The sequence below is a fragment of the Phalacrocorax aristotelis genome, chromosome 3, assembly GCF_949628215.1.
Source record: "Phalacrocorax aristotelis chromosome 3, bGulAri2.1, whole genome shotgun sequence".
NCBI lineage: Eukaryota > Metazoa > Chordata > Aves > Suliformes > Phalacrocoracidae > Phalacrocorax > Phalacrocorax aristotelis.
Genome location: NC_134278.1, coordinates 38,271,736 through 38,289,061, shown reverse-complemented (window position 1 = coordinate 38,289,061; position 17,326 = coordinate 38,271,736). Strand labels below are relative to the sequence as shown.

Sequence of the window (17,326 nt, the reverse complement as noted above, 5' to 3'; positions counted from 1 at the left end):
CCTTTGCCTGGCTATGTTCTTGCTAGTTCAGCCCAGTATGGAGTTGGCCACCTTTGCTGCAAGGGCACTTGCGGATTCATCTTTGACTTGCTGCCAGGCAGGACTCTGCAGGTCCTTCTCTGCAGAGCTGCTTTCTAGCCAGTCAGCCCCTGGCCTGTACTGCTGTGTGGGGCTATTCGCTTCCAAATACAGGACTTGGCACTTGCCTTTGAAATTCATGAGTTCTCAGTTGCCCATTTCTCCAGCCTCTTGAGGGCTTTCTGAATGGCGACCTGGCACCTGCATGGTGGACTGCTGCACCCTCCCCACCTGCTCCCCATCCATCTGTAGCCTTGTTGAGAGTGCAATCCATTCTACCAAAGATGCTAAACAGGATTAGTCCCAGTATCAGTCCCTGAGGACCACCACTCGTACTTGGTTTCCAGTTGGACTTTGTACAGATGATCCACAACCCCTGAAGCCCTTCAATCCAGCCCATTTTCCACCTATCTTGTAGTCTATTTACTCAGTCCATATTATTCAGGCTGAGCATAAGGATATGATAACAGAACATGTCAAAGGCCTTGCTGAAGCCAAAGGACATGACACTCACTGGTCTCTGGTTGTCTGCAGAGTCTGTCATCCTATCACAGAAGGCAATCAGGTTGGTCAGACACAATTTGCCTTGTGTCATAAATCCATGCTGGCTGTTCCCAGTCATCTGCTTGTCCCACATGTGCTCAGAAATTACTTCTAGAAGGATTTGCTCCACAACCTTCCCCAGGGTTGCGGTGAGACTGATTAGTCTGTAGTTCCCCATATCCTCCTTCTTGAAAATGGGTATAACATGTAGCATTATCTAGTTATAAGGAGACCTCTGTGGTTGATTGGTTTGTTTTTCTTCTTGCTGATACAGAAGCCCTTCCTTTTGTCCTGCACATCCCTCAGTTATTTTGGCTCCAGCTGAGCTCTTACAACATTGAAAGTAATATTTCTATTTTCCTCTGGTGTAGACTGTTCCTGCTTCCACTGTTTATATGTGTCCATTTTGACTTTGAAGTTCATGTGGAGTTGCCTGTCCTTTTGTGCCAACCTTCTGCCATGCTTGCTTGACTTAAGGCACATTGAAATGATCTGGTTTTGTGTTTGGAGGAGGTTGTCCTTGTATATTAGAAATCAGTCCAGATACTGTCTATATGAAGTTCAGTCATTCTCTGTCGTTCTTTCCTTTGCAAGGTTAGAGATAATTTTTAGTCTTCTCTCAGAATATCTTCAGCAGAAGACTCAGTATCAATTATTCTTCTCTGCATCTATGACAGATTAGATTATTCTTTCTTGAACCTAAGAGACCAGAACTGAAAGCTTGTCCAAATAAGCTTTGTCCATTGTGGTATACGTTGTCAAAGGTATTAGTTTCAAATAGAAACAACTTTTGGTTTTTTCCCAGCCACATGCTTAATTATCATGATTGGTACACCCTGCATTCTCCTTTTTCTCTTCAAGCTGAAAAAATCCCAGCTTATAGCTACTACAGCCTTTACTTCACACAATCTTTTGTTTTATGCTTCTTATAGAATTCCTATATTTGTTTATCACACTTACTGCCATGACCTGATAGCTTTCTTAAATGAAACAGGATTCTCTAACCTGCCATTAGTTTTCTTTTACCAAAGATAAAACAGCAAAAAAGTTTACAAGATACTGATTTTTCTACATATTTTCCCATTTTTAACTATTCTTCAACACTTATGGGAAAAGCATTGCATATTAATGAGGCCAAAATAAAGGAACTGCAGCTATATAGATACTCAGTCTGGAGAACGGTACTGCAGATTTGACCACTCTTGCCATGGAGCTGATGTTTCTTGTGTCAGTTCTTTAAAAGCTCCGGAATAGTGGTTATCCAGAAATGTCCAGTTCGGAGCGTACCACACCTTTTTGGTTTCCTCTCTGTACAGTGTACCACTGCCTGTCCTGTCAGTGTCTGATAGGATCATCATTATTGAAAACGGAGGGTAAGGATCATCTTGACTAACATGAATTCTGCTTTTCCACTGGAAAAACACAGAAGCAATATGACCTGGCAGAAGGTGTAGCTGCTGGGTTTGATTCAAGGGAGTGACACTGCAGAAAGTCTCTTTTTGAAGTCCTGGCAGCTGTTGCTGCAGATATATACATATATTTTTCCCTCAGCAGTTAAATTTGTGTTTGTTCCGTTCTTTGAGTAGTTGGCTGTTCGGAGGGCAGAATTATGTTTTGTGACAAAAAGCTGGGCATGGTCCATTTAAATGCCATTTCTGATGATGGATGTTGCATTTCAGATTTTTCGAGATCTTGCCCTTATTGCTTAGCGGGTAGGAATCATGGTTCTTGTTGTCCTTGGAAATGTGTTCTGGGGAAAATATTCCAGGCAGAGAACTTAACAGTTACTGGAATTCTCTTAGCTTTCTATAGTTTTTCCTTCTTTTCCAAGAGTTTGTGGCCACTTACAGAGGATTACCGAAGCCTTAAAGAAAATTGAGACTGATTTATTGAAATACCAACAACCTTGAGAGGTTTTTACAATGCCATAGAATAATTCAAAAAAGGCTGCCAGCATTTCATAGTATCCTGTAACACTTCTTTAGCATTCTGTGAACCGCAAAAGTTCCCAAAGATGGGTATTAAATGATAATAGGTCCCTCTCTTCCTACTTATGTAGGATTTTTCTGACAAATATACTTGTCTCTTAAGGCATACATTATACCAAATGTGACTTCTTTTTGTTGAGAGGTTAACATTTTGCAACTAAATAAAATATCTTCCTGTTGGGAACTCTACTGATATTTCAGGATTTTTTTTTCAATTCTGTTAATTCTAGTTTTATGCTATTCTTATGAATGTGGGAGGTGGTTGCAGGATATGTCCTCAAAGTCCATAATTTCTGGGCTTACACTTGAGGAAATAATTTACTAGTGCTATTGTAGCACTGGCTCTTTTACATGAAATGCTTAATTTGAATAAAGGACAGTTGTTTGGGTTTTTTTACCTTGAAGCCATAGTCTTTTCCTATTAACTGCAAACATTTCTAGTCGATGCTGTTAGTGCATAACTCCGTTGGCTATTCTACATGTAAAAAGACTCTTTTTCAAACAAGCAAAAAAAGTGCCTTTGTTCAAATGCTCAAATGTTAGGAAATGCCAGAACTACTGTCCAAGCTGAAAATCCATTAAGTTCTCATAGTCAGAAATGAGCATCAGTGTTTCCTCTAGTCATGGTGTTATGGTTTAATCCCAGACAGCAGGTAAGCATCACACAGCCACTCGCCCACTCCCCTCCCCAGTCAGATGGGGAGAGAATCAAAAGAGTAAAAGTGGAAAAAATATCCTCCCAAACTTGTGGGTTGAGATAAAGACAGTTTAACAGGTAAAGCAAAAGCCATGCACACAAGCAAAGCAAAACAAGGAATTCATTCACTGCTTCCCATGGGCAGGCAGGGGTTCAGCCATCCCCAGGAAAGCAGGGCTCCGTCCAATGCAACGGTTACTTGGGAAGACAAACGCCATCACTCCAAAGGTCTCCCTCTTCCTTCTTCTTCCCCCAGCTTTCTATGCTCAGCATGACACCATATGGTGTGGAATATCCCTTTGCTCAGTTGGGGTCAGCTGTCCTGGCTGTGTCCCCTCCCAACTCCTTGTGCACCCCCAGACCCCTCGCTGTTCAAGCGGGGTGAGAGGCAGAAAAGGCCTTGAGTCTGTGTAAGCGCTGCTCAGCAATAACAAAAACATCCCTGTGTTATCAACACTGTTTCCAGCATGAATCCAAAACACAGCCCCATCCTAGCTACTGTGAAGAAAAGTAACTCTATCCCAACCAAAACCAGCACACACAGTATCACACTTAAAGACAAATTCAGCATTACATCCTAGTGCCTTTCTTCTGGAAAAACCCTACTCATTTGTAATTGCCTGCTGCCACTAGGAGTAGCCCAGGTCTGGAAGACCATATTCTGGATTCTCCACAGATGGAGAGTTGTAAGTAAGTATGACAGTGGCTTAGACTCTGGACCTTGTTTTCTGTGTGTTGTGATGACCTTGTTCTTGATGTTGCCTCATAATGTCATTTGGGTTTTTTTGCAGTCCTTGGTTAGCAGCATCACCAGCTAGCTCTCCTGTGACAGCACCTGTCATGTTTTCAGCTATTGTTGAGGAAGAGCTCCAGCAGGAAGCTGCTCTTATTAGGAGCAGAGAAAAACCTTTGGCTTTGATCCAGGTAAACTGCTAAGTTGCTGCAGCTGTTAAGTAACACAAGGAGTTTCGAATGGCTATTTCAGAGATTAGTTTTTAGGACTAATTATGTATTTGTACACTTATTATCATTTCCATAATGATATTAAATATAATTTAATAATAACTTCACATTGCTCTTTGATATGGTAGGCCTATATTAAAATAAAATTGACTCCTGAGTCCATGATTAATACACTCACAGCATCAGAGAATGGTTAAGGTTGGAAGGAACCTCTGGAAATTGTCTAATCCAAACACCTGCTCAGAGCAGGGTCTGTTAGAGCAGGTTGTTCAAAGCCATATCCAGGCAGCTTTTGAATGTCTTCAAGGATGAAGACTCCATGGTCTCTCTGGGAAGCCTGTTCCAGTGTATAACCACTCTCACAGTAAAAAAGATTTTTATATTTAAATGCTATTTTCTGTATTTCAGTCTGTGCCCATTGCCTCGTCTCCTGTCACTGGGCACCACTGAGAAGAGCATGGCTCAGTTGTCTTCATTGCTTCCCATGAGATATTTTTACACTTTGAGAAGATCTCCCCAAGTCTTCTCTTCTCCACGCTAAACTGCAGCATGCTCAGCATCTCCTCATATGTCAGATGCTCCAAGCTCTTAATCATTTTTTTGTCCCTTCACTGGACTCTCTCCAGTATGTCCATGTCTCTTTTGTACTGGGGAGTCCAGAAGTGGACCCAGCACTCCAAATGTGTCTCACCAGTGCTGAGTAGAGGGGAAGGGTCACCTATCTCAATCTGCTGGCAATGCTGTCCCTCATAGATCACAGGAGGCCATCACCCTTTGCCACATGAGCACATTGCTGCCTAATAGTCAACTTGTCCACCAGGATCCCAGATCCTTTTATGCTAAGCTGTTTTCCAGCCTGCTGGCCTCCAGTGTGTATTGGTGCTTGGGTGTATTCTTCCCAGGAGCTGGACTTCACATTTCCCTTTGTTGAATTTCATGAGGTTCTTCTTAGTCCATTTCTCCAGTGTGTTTGGGTTGGGTCCCTCTGAGTGGTAGTGCAACCATCTGGTGTATCAGTCACTCCTTCCAATTTTGTATTGTCTGCAACCTTGCTGAGGGTGCACTCTGTCCCATCATGCAGGTAATTAATGAAGATGTTGAACAGTCCTGGCCCTAGTCTCAGTCTCAGTATTGGTGCTAGTGACTGGCCTCTAGCTGGACTTTGTGCCACTGATCACAAGCCTTTGAGAACACCAATTCAGCCAGTTTTCAGTCCGTTTCACTGTCCATTTATGTCATACATACTCAAGCTTGTCCACTTAAGCTCTTAGTCCATACTTCAGCTCTACCACTTTCCTAGGGATCAAGATGAGGATGTCTGTTAGGTAGTGACCCAGATCCTCCTTGCCCTTCTTGAAGGCAGAAATGACATTTTCTTCCTTCCAGTCCTCAGGAACCAATCCTTGTTGCAACAACTCCTCAAAGACTTTTTTTGAGAGTGGGCTTGTAGGCATATTGGCCAACTCTGATCTCAGGGGCCTAGGATTGTGGAAGGCTGATATTACTTCTAAAGACCAAGATGAAGGCGGCTGTTAGTTACCCAGCCTTTTCCATGTCTTTTGTTGTTAAACAGTGGGCCCATATAATCTTTTTGCTGCTGTAGAAGCCTTCCTTCTTGCCCTTCATATGCCTTGTCAGATGCAGCTCCAGATGGGCTTTGACTTTCCTAATTCTGTTCCTGTGTGCTCAAACAGTGACTGTTTTCCTTCTGGGTCACCTTTCTCTGCTTCCACCTCTTGTATGCTTTCTTTTTGTTTGAGTTTTGTCAGCTCTTTTTTGTCCATGCAGGCCTCCTGCCACTCTTGCTTGGCTTCCTGTTTGTTGGCATGGACTATTCTTGAGCATGGGGGAGGAGATCCTTAAAATTAACCAGCTGTCCTGGACTCCTCTACTTTCCAGATATTGGGGTGACTCAAGTTTTCTATGAGGAGCAGGGCCTGCAAACATGAGGTTTCTTCAAGTTGTCTTGACACTGACAAACATGTTCTTTTTTTCCTTCCAGATTGAGGAGTGTGCTATTCAAGATTTATTAATCCACTATGAAGCTTTTGACAACCCTGATGAATTTGTGACTGTTGAAAGGGCTCCGCAGGGACCTATAGCAGCACCTATGTGGAACAAGCACTAATTCATACCCTTCACAGCCCATGTTGTATGTGCACTTCTGAGGTTCTCATTCTTGCTACAAGTAAAACAGGACTGGAAGAACAGGATTTATGTAATTTTTAACATCAGCATTAAAATTCTGCACATAATCACTAGATATTTGTTAGAGAGAATGGAAATAATGTGTTCACTGTGTCCTTTACCCACAGTATATATTGTATGTATGTTTTGAGAGAATTTCTTTAACAAGACGTAATATTAATGTTACATGAAGCTGTAGATTGGAAATGCGTTTACTAATCTTAAATTGCGAGGGATTTTTGTTAAATTCACAGGTGGCTGAAAAGCAAGTGCTTATTTTGTGATTTAATGTGGAATTGAATGTGCAGAATTATACATCTTTAAAGTTGGGGGGGTATCTTCTTCAGAGCTTGCTGGCAAATTGGGAATATTGGAAAAAGTTTGTGCTTAAACTTCATGTAAAAATACAGTTTGATAATGCAGTTTTCCTTAAGTTATGTGTTTAAGTACTGGTTCTCTGATTGCTGCAGCCAGTACTTTTTACTGTCATGCTACACGATGAACTTCTATGCTGTACCTAAGTGCCCTGCCATTGCCTGCTCTCAGTTCAGTTGTGCACGTATTTTTTCACTGTTGTGAGACTGGCCTTTGAGCGGTCAGCTCTGTTGTGAAGTAAAGCACACAGTTGAATAGAACGTGGTGGCACTTAATTAGCTCGTCTGTAGTCTTATTCTGGTAAACATGGTACAGTTTTAGAACCACTGTGTTTAAGGTACAACTCACTTGAAGTGCAGAGGAAATAAAAGATCTGTGTATTCACTGTTAAAGCTATAGGGATGAATGCTTGACTGTGGAATTTGCAAACACCTTCAAAGATTATCATAGGTGGCTTTCAGTATTGTGTGTTCCAAAGTTCTCTGTGCCTGGTTTAAACAAATTTATATATGTATAAAAAAAAAAAGGAAAAAAAATTAGCCTTATCTGCAATATTCTGTCTAGTTTGTTTGTTTGTGTAGGTGTGTTTTGAACTTGTGCTTTTTCAGTAGTGTCAGTACTAATGAACTCTGGAAAACTGGAATTGAGAGAGCTACGGGAAATGAATGTAGAGAATTGATCACTGTGTGGTAGAAGAATCTTGAAAATACCTATGTAGATATGTCTAATAGTTTCAGGTCAAGCTACACCAAAAACTCCCCCACAAAAATTGTAAACAAATGCAATAAACCATAAAATCTTGATTTACACAAAGTTAGTATACTTTTATGTGCTGTCTATATATAACCAATGCTTTAGGTAACTATAGAGTAATCTAAAATATTTCTTTTGTGTGTGAAACAAGAACTGTAGGTATCTTGAAGTGATGCAGGCAAAGGAAGATGTAGCTTTTAACTCTATATTAAATTCTACTGGTGATTCATTCACTGTACTTGCATTAAGTGCTTTACTTGTTGCACTGCGGGGCCTTAGGGCCTGCTGAAACTATCCTTCTAATTAAAAGAAAGCTTAGGTACTGTGAGAAATAGCTATAAAAGCTAAAAGTGGGCCTTTCCAGGTGTGAACCCAATTTGTTATCAAATATAAAATATTGTAAAGTTGCTAATCTGCATTTTAATTCCCCCCCCCCAATTGATTAGAATATGCTGTTCAAAATGTAATATTCCTGTCATTATAAGAGGATGCATGCTTCCACAGTGCCGAGGAGCTTGATGACTTTTAAGTTCATGGTTTATTGCTGCAGTGTGCTTACGGTTTGTCCCTGGTTATACTTAATGTTCACAAAACAAAGTGAAGAATGATCAGTGTACAGCCTTTCTGAAGTTGAGAACAGTTTTTAAACTGTTAAAACAGCTTAAGGCTAAAATAGTGTCACAGACAGCTGTGTAAACTTACAGATTCCCTTTTTCTTTAACTTCCTTAAAACTTGGAAATTAACAGAGTTTAAAAATGTCTGAAGTATACTTAAAATTCAAATCATAGTGGAAACAAAAACAAGTTTCTAAATCCCTGGATGTATTCTGGGGATAACTTATGGAACACATAAAAACTCAGACAAAACCCCAAACAAGGCAGTTGCATTAACAGATGTAAATGTCTTTCTGTGGAAGAGGTAGAATTTAAATTTTTTGCAGTATCATAGAATCATAGAATGCCCTGAGCTGGAAGGGACTCACAAGGATCATCAAGTCTAACTCCTGTCCCTGGACAGGATGGCCGCAAAATTCACACCACGTCTCTGAGGGCCTTGTCCAAGTGCTTCTTGAATATTGTCAGGCTCGGTGCCGTCACTGCCTCCCTGGGGAGCCTGTTCCAGTGCTCCAGCACCCGCTGGGTGAAGAACCTTCTACTATCCAACCTAAACGTCCCCTGGCACATCTTCCTGCTATTCCCTTGGGTCCTGTCATTGGTCACCAGAGAGAAGAGGTCAGTGCCTGCCCCTCCTCTTCCCCTTGTGAGGAAGCTGCAGACTGTGATGTGGTCTCCCTTCAGTCTCCTCTTTTCTAGGCTGAACAAACCAAGTGACTTTAGCTGCTCCTCATATGGCTTCCCCTCTAAACCCTTCACCAACTTTGTGGCCCTCTTCTGGATACTCTCTAGCAGCTTTATATCCTCAATATACTGTGGCGCCCAAAACTGCTCACAGTGCTCCTGGTGAGGTCGCACCAGCGCAGAGCAGAGCGGGACAATCACCTCCCTTGACCAGCTGCAATGCAGGGCTTGGTGCACCCCAGGACATGGTTGGCCCTCGTGGCTGCCAGAGCACGCTGTCGGCTCAGTTTCAACTTGCCATTGACGGGAACCCTCAGGTCTCTCTCTGCGGAGCTGCTCTCCAGCCTCTCATTCCCCAGTTTGTATGGACATCCAGGGTCGCTGTGCCCCAGGTGTAAAATCCGGCACTTGCCCTTGTTAAACTTCATGCAGTTGGTGACTGCCCAGCTCTCCATCTGTCCAGACATCTCTCGAGGGCCTCTCTGCCCTCGAGAGTGTCAGCAGCTCCTCCCAGTTCAATTGGTATTCTTTCAAGTCCTGCATCCAAGTCCTTAACAAAGAGATTAAAGACTACCCGCCTCATACTTTGCTTTGATCAAAACCTATCATTTTCCAGTATTAATGTGAGGTCAATATATATTTTCTTTTATATAGACTTCATGATTGCGTTATCATCAAGATTGAAAGCAACCCCTGGAGACTGCCCAGTCTACCCTCACCCCGCTCAAGCAGGCTCAGCCAGAGCAGGTTTCCTAGGCCCTGTCGAATCAGGTTTTGAGTATCCCCAAGGACAGAGATTCTGAAAGCTGGGCAACCTGTTCAAGTGTTTTACCATGAGGATGGACAAAGGGCATTTTTACACTTAAATAGAATTTCCTGTATTTCAGTTTATGCCCTTCCTTGATTCTTGTCCTGTCATTGGGCACCACTGAGAAGAGCCTCTCCCTGTCTTCTTCCCTGCCGCTCCATCAGGTACTTATGCACGGTGTAAGATCCCCCTGAGCCATCTCCTCCAGGCTGAACAGTCCCACCTCTCAGCCTGTCCTCATATGTCAATGCTCCAGTTATCTTTGTCATTCTTTGCTGGGCTCTCCAGTATGTCCACATTCACCATGAGTGTTATTTTACCAGATACCTTCTGGAAAAATATTTAGGTTTATTTTAGGAGTTTTAAAACCTAAACAATTCTGTTTATCTCTGTTTACTATATAGTAGTAAATCACTATTCATTTAGTGAAACAAGTTGAGACTTGCAACTCACCTCATTCAGTGGTAAGTGGGTGCCCACTGGTTTTAATGATCTTTGGGAATGTGCCTGTGGACATTACACTGGGATTTTCTCTTAAGGGATTTTCATATAACCTCCTTCAAAAAGATGTCACTTCTTTTTTTTTACAATCCTATTTTTTTGGTTTAGTCTGTCAGAATTCCTAAGGCCAAAGAAATAAGTATATCTATTAATAGCTGTATAGGAAGATAAAAATATTACCATTAATGTGGCTAGAGATCTTATATATGTCAGCTGAGAGAATATTCATAGTCTGATTTTTTCTGGTTATTTTTCCTAGAAAAACAAAAATCCCACAAGGAGGTTTTTCTAGGTATCGAAACTTGCTGAAATTGTTTTTACGTGAAGTAGCAACATGCTGAAATTATAGTTTAAGTTGTTATCATTAGGTACCCATACCCAAACTTTGCATATAAAGTGACATCACCTTTTAGTTGTGCGACTCCTCTTTTGCATCCAGTCTGCGTGAGGAAAATATTCAGGGTTTAGGCAACAGCATCCAGAAATTCAACCACCTAGTGCATATGTTAACTTTGCATTAACATGAAAAATCTGGCATTTTGTAGCTCAGATGCCCGAGTTTGTGGCCTTTCGTGTAACGCTAAATGTTAATTCCATCTTCCCTCAATTAGCTGAAAGAATGTCTTGTCGTTTCTGGGCTTGTGAGCTCCTTTAACTTGCACCAAAACAGTGTCTCTAACAAAACTTGTTCTAAAGTCAAGGGTGGAATTCCCGGGTCCTAAAAAACATAAAGCAACACCTCAGAGTTTGCACTGAAAACAATGTTTAGCATATTGGTATGTAATTTCAAGGAGATGTAGGTATTATAGCTAGCTGGCTTAAGAAATACAAAGCTAACAAAAGTCTTCTAGTGGAACATTTGTTACATATCAAAGACAAACCAACTGACATCCAAAGCACGTTTCTTGAACAACAGTAAGCATTTTGTCTTTTTTCCTTCGTCATTCGTTATCTCAAAATTCACTCACTTTTCAAAAACTGGGGAGATAAGTAGAACTTGAAAATATTTTCACATTAAAATGGAGACAAAACTACATCTAATATTTTGATATCACTGCAGTGTCTTTGGCACTTGCTATTATAGGCACTGTGTCAAGGCATTTGAAGACTATATAACTTTTGTGCGTTGTGTATTGAAATGTAAATGCAGGAAAAGTAGGTGACTTCAGTCAATTAGAGAGAACCCATAACTGCCTTTGTTCCCTAAGAAGGGAAGCTGGGTTTAGTGAATAAATTGACTGTAGAGTATCATTGAACGGAATCTCTGTATAAGCACTGATCTTGCAACTTTTCATGGCAAAGCATCGACAAAAAATTACTGAATTGCTAATTTAACCTGTGGTTGATGATACCTTCCTACCATATGCATTTTAACTGAATCCCCCTGCCCTCGATCAGTAAGTCATTTACAGGTGGCAACTGGAAATTTCTGTTAGAGACTTTAAAATGAATGTATTTACAAAGGCTCTACTGTAGTTTTCTGCTATGGTGAAATTATGGAACCGAATGTCTTTAAATGTTTTTGCACTTTAAATGATTTTATGTTCCCCCTCTCCCCTCACTTTTTACTTTTAATGCTTACAGTGAGGAGTTGATATTATAGAAGGTGACTCCTTGAGCTCTCTCAACAGTAGTCAACTTGAAATGTTCATTGATTGTTCTATTATTGGAATGATGTTCTGCAGCCCCTTGGCAATATGAACTCTCCCTTGCCTGAGGAATTGCTTGCTCTAATGTGATGACAACTTAAGTCAGAAGAGAACACTGAATTATTAGATTTTTTTCTAAATATAAAGGTAAAAGTTTTATATTGGAATAAAGTAAGCTTAACCCTTAACCCATGACTTGCATGATGCCATCAGAGAATGGCAAGGTCTTTTAGATCTTTGCAGTACCAGGAAACTGGTTAATGAAGGTATCAAATGATCTCGGAATGGATTCCAGCCATTGCACTCCAAGAAAAATCTGTAAAACTACACAAAAGAGCCTGTTAGTTAAACTGAAGGGAAAATTCTTCCTTCTGTAACATCTGATGTGCTTGACCCTGGTCAAGTGAGATGTTGATGAGGTATCCAAAAGGTGAGTCCCTCCAGTCATGGTTCTAGCTGTGGCAGACCTCAGAAATGCTGAGAGGGAAAGGACTGGTTTTGTAGTGTTGTTTTAGGTATCTAACCTTGAGAAAGGGCTTATTAGTTGTGGAAGGCCAACAAATTCACACGCAAAAATGAAAAGGTTTTTAGTATGGTGCAGCAAAGGAATTCTGTGATTTCAGGGAGTCCCTCTAATGACTTTTATGAGATTTGTCTTGGATGGGAGAGTGGTGACTGGCACAAACTTCATCTAGAAAGTTTTTGCTTTTTAAGCAAATATTTCCTGCACTATGGTGTATATCACGGCAAGAAAAAAATACCATATTTGTAGCTGCTTTTCAGATACCAGCATGGAGTCATGTTGCACTAGCGCTGCAGCACTAGGAGCCTTGAAGGCTTTGCCTGAAGGAAGAGAGTTGGGTGTGAAGAAACAAGAACCTCCTGGAGATGAAGCTGCTCCTCAGGTGAGCTATCTTCCTTCTTCCAACAAAGATTCTGGCACATACAGAAGCATGGATAGAATGCTATTTCTTTAGCGTGGCCTGTCTTTTTTCCTCTTTTTTTCTCTGTCATCACCTTAATAAAATGAGAAAATACCTTCAGGCTTCAGGTAAGGATTAGCAGTAACATAAATGCTAATACAAGTTGAAACTCTGCTCTGTAGGTTGGCCTTGAAGAATTTACCCAAGTTTCTCAAGGTGTTCCTTAAAACACATTTTATTTCCTGTAATTCTTGTGACTGACATGCTAACAGTTTTCTGTTTTGATGCAATGCGTATAGATTTCAGCTAGAGCCTGAAACCTGAAATTGGGCCTTGGAGCAGGTGCTGTGTGAGTAAGCTGCTGTTATAGGCAGTAAAGAGTTAAGCAATCGAGTCAAGGGAGAGTGAAGATCCTGTAGTGGGGTCCTGAGGACTGGTCGGTGGAGTTCTCTCCAGGCTCTGGTGCCTGCTTTGGCTGGGTCTTCTCCAGCTCTGTTCAGAGCACATGAAGGTGCCTGAATTTGCACGTTGCAACCTTGACAAAGAGGGAGAAGAACTTCTTGGCTCGTGTTTTCATAGGAACACCATGAGTTTGTGAAAAGCATAAGTTTTGTGCGAGTGCATTGTCTTTGGGTGACTCTTCTTTTAGGATGCTTTTCACTGGTAAAATCTAATAAAAATCAAGCCCCTCTATAGGATCAGTAATCTCACAGAGTGGGAGAACAGTGTTCTCGTTCAACCGCAGCTAAAGGTTTTGAGGGGAAATATGATCCAGGAAGATCATGTGGTCTCAGTCAAGTGACAGTTCAGAACAGATAACCACACTCTCCCCCTTGATCTCATTTTAAATGAGTTGTTTAACTGTTCTATAGAATTGCTTTAAAATACATGGTTTTAATATTAGGGGTCAATTCTTTCAAATGTTGCATAAGCTTTTCAGGTAACGAAAGGAATGAACCTGTTAAAAGCCTGGGTATGGTTTGGATTTTTTTTTTTTTTTTTTTTTTTTTTATTTTATTTGCATGGAGGATATCGCACACATGAAAAACAGAGAAGCAAACAAACAAATAAACAAATGGATGAAAAGCAAGTTTATATAAGAGCACACTTAAACAGGCCCACTGCGTTTGTTCTGAAGTAATAATGTACCACTGGGGGAAAGCTGAAAGTCAGCTCTCTCTCCTCTCCTAATAAAAAAATAATAATTTTAATGAAATACTCTCAAAGAAGAAAGTAAGCAGGGAAAATTGACCCAAAAGCTTATTTTATGGTTCTCAATACTTTCAGATTTCTTGCCTTTTTTTTTTTCCTCCCTATCCCTTAAAAGTTTATTCCAGGAAGATACAGAGAATGCAACACCTGAGACTGGATTCTCAACTAATTTCTCACAGTGGTAAACCATTTATAATATCTGTCTCCTCAGACTGAGGTGCCATTAAAGTAAAAGATGAATCTTTCTTCATCATCTAGTCATTTTACCATCCTGTAATTCTGCAGGAATATGTCACGTACATTTGTCAGCCAGCGAACCCTGACTACAAAGAAATAGCTGTCTGTCTCATAGGTTATGCAGTTTGAGGTGGGAGGATGCAGGGTGCCTTTGCTTTAAGCACAGCAGCTGTGTCTGTGTCATGGTTTTGGCTGGGGTAGAATTAATTCTCTTCACTGTAGCTGGTATAGTGCTGTGCTTTGGATTTAGTATGAGAATAATGTTGATAACACACTGATGTTTTAGTTGTTGCTGAACAGTGCTTACAGAGAGTCAAGGACTTTTCCAGCTTCCCATGCTCTGCTGGGTGCACAAGAAGCCAGGAGGGGAGGGGGCACAGCCAAGACAGTCGACCCAAACTGGCCAAAGGGATATTCCATATCGTATGACGTCATGCCCAGCATATTAACTGGGGGGAGTTGGCGGGGGGAAGCAGCGATCGTGGCTCAGGGACCGGCAGCATCAGTTGGTGGGTGGTGAGTGGTTGCATCACCTGCTGTCCCCCACCCATTTTTTATTATTACTATTATTATATTCTAATTATTAAACTGTTTTTATGTCAACCCATGAGTTTTCTTACTTTTGCTCTTCCGATTTGCTCCTCCATCCCACTGGGGTGGGGGGAGTGAGCGAGCGGCTGCATGGTGCTTAGTTGCTGGCTGGGGCTAAACCACGACAATCTGCTATATGAGCCTGGCTATAATCCCTGTACGGTAGGTGAAGAGGTGGTGAGAACTGCACGGGGAATACAAGCTACCTGCTCCTGCTCAGCTCTCTTTAGTCATGGTGATTCATAAGATGTGACTGCCTTGCAGTGTGCCTGAGCCTCTAGGGCTGTTTTTTTGCCTGATGTCATAGGTTTGTTCTGTAGGGGACCCTACCACTGCTGCTAAATGTCACTGATGGCAGCACAGCACTTCATTGTGAGAACTGTGCTCGTGCCATCAGGAGATGCAACATCTGGAACAACAACTGATACATTAGCAAAGAGAAAAATATATTAACGTATTAAGCATAAAGTTGTCTTGTAAGGTCCTTATGCACACATCCAGATATTTTTGTTTATCCTGCTTTCTATATGCTGCCTTTATTCCAATAGAAGGGAAAAATATGCAGAATCTTAGTCCTTTTCCTACTGTGTGTGTTTTAAGATGTTTACAAGACACACTCCTCGTGTTCGTGCATACTGCAAAGATGGAATTGAGCTGTAAGGCTATGAACGCAGCGGGGATTTCAGGATCACATCTACACAAACAGCTGATAGCATCAGGGCTGAAGAATTCGTGTGCTTGCACGTGTGCGTAGCTGTGACTCTTCATTTGATTTGTTTGTGGTTGTACAATTGAATTATATTGCACCGCTTCAGCAAATAGAGTTAACGTGTTATCTCTTCTCTCCATCTGTATGTACTGAGTGGTAGTGAGCTTTTTAATCTGAACTTTACGTCTGTGCTTAGCAATGTTAACAATTAAGCCTCGCTATATTTGTGAAGTACAATAACTGTGAACTGTTATCTAACTTCCAGGTGGTGGCTGTCAACACACAGATAATAAGTTGGTTAGTCTACAGCTATGCAGTAAATTTATGGTCATGTCCTGAAGGAGAATCTGGAAGTCTCTTCTTCCAGTTGCCTGTTCCAGCCTGTAGCTTTTCTGGGATCAGCTATATATAAATTCCTTTCAGCTAGGACTTGTTCCTCTCTTTCTCTGACCCTCTTTCTGAAGCAAGTAGCTCTGCTGCCAGAACACACTCCTCCAGGCTGCCAGTTGTTTGGTAATATCTGTTTGTTCCTGTTCTGAAGGCGCTGCAAGCCCTTCACGAGCTGGTCAGGTCATGTTTCTTTATTTGTTTTGTTTCCATGTACATGAGCAAATGCTGTTCTTGTAAACTAACATTCTTGTAAAAATCGCTTGACCTGCTATTGGCAAGTCTATGATGATTGCTACCCACGAGTGTTAGTGTGATGATTTAACTCTAAATAGGGAAGGATAACCAGTTGAACTGGTGGTGATGAATTCCTTGGGGGAAGGCATGCTAATGTTAGGCAGGAGCTGCACCAAGTAGCTTGTGCTACCTGCTTGGAGAAGTGATGGGCTGACTGTGAGGTGTCTAAAGGTGAGCTGCAAAGAGGTAATTGAGGTAAATTGAGTTTATATCCTCTGCAGTTTCTTGTGGATGGCATAGAGGTAGTTTCTAGCACCTCTTTTATATATTTCTATGCATATTTATTTTGCATTACAAGTTCAGTCCATCTCTATGTTAAATATATTTTATTATCCTAGTACTATCAAGACAAGAAAAAAGCAAAGAGAAGGTGAAGATTTTAATCACAGCTTGTATTAACCTCAACAAGGGTATTTCCTTCCAGGTGTTTAACAGGCAACATCTTTCAGCTAACCTGTAAGAACAGGCAGTAAGTATTTTTTGAGTCTCTAAAGTGTCCTCTAGTAAATCTAGGAAAGTTCTGACCTGAAATTCCTGTTACTTGAAGGAATAAAATCAAAATCCCAGTAGTTAAGCGGGGGGGGGGTGGGGGGGGGGTGGGGAGGTGGGGGGGAAGGGTAGCAGCAGACAGACAGGGAAATGGGAAAACAGTACAACAAAAATAAAAAAGCATGATCCTAACTTGATTGCCTGGGGGGAAAAAGAGGTATATGGTTACTTTTCAAAGCACGTGATATTATTTGATGTGTGTGAGCTTTCAGAACATCCCATCAGCGGCAGCGGCGCAAGCAGAGGTGGAGATTGCACTCCCAGGGCGCTCTCTCTTCTGGCTGATGGCGACAAAAAGAAAGTTTTGGCTGGAATTCTGAAAACTCATTATGAGTTGCAAGCTGCAATTGTTTATGCTGCCCTATATTCATTCTCATCTTACAACTTCCAACCTCTTCTTTCCTAGAAAAAATAAACCCAGATTTTACTCAGTCCTTTCCTCGCTGCTCCTTTGCGCCTTCAGAAGGAGCAGCAACGACTGAAGGCGTAGTATTGATAAAGCTTTGGTGGACAAGATGTGAAGATTTATATAAGACAGTGCAGTACAAACTTACTCTGTGAAGTGCTGTTGGCTATGTTA

At 41.3% G+C, this 17,326-nt stretch overlaps 1 protein-coding gene across 5 annotated transcripts in view; it reads left to right on the top strand.

Moving 5' to 3' along the window:
- Positions 1-7,991, top strand: part of IBTK (inhibitor of Bruton tyrosine kinase) — a 61,290-nt gene extending 53,299 nt beyond the window's left edge. For 4 of the 5 annotated variants that reach the window (XM_075087160.1, XM_075087158.1, XM_075087159.1 and 1 more), the window contains exons 27-28: positions 4,098-4,230; positions 6,272-7,991. In XM_075087160.1, coding sequence (XP_074943261.1) covers positions 4,098-4,230; positions 6,272-6,397 — 259 coding nt within the window. In that variant the 3' untranslated portion in view covers positions 6,398-7,991. Of the gene's footprint in view, positions 1-4,097; positions 4,231-6,271 lie in introns of those variants that run through there. The other variant, XR_012659552.1, reaches the window with a different exon arrangement.
- The last annotated feature ends 9,335 nt before the right edge of the window (positions 7,992-17,326 follow it).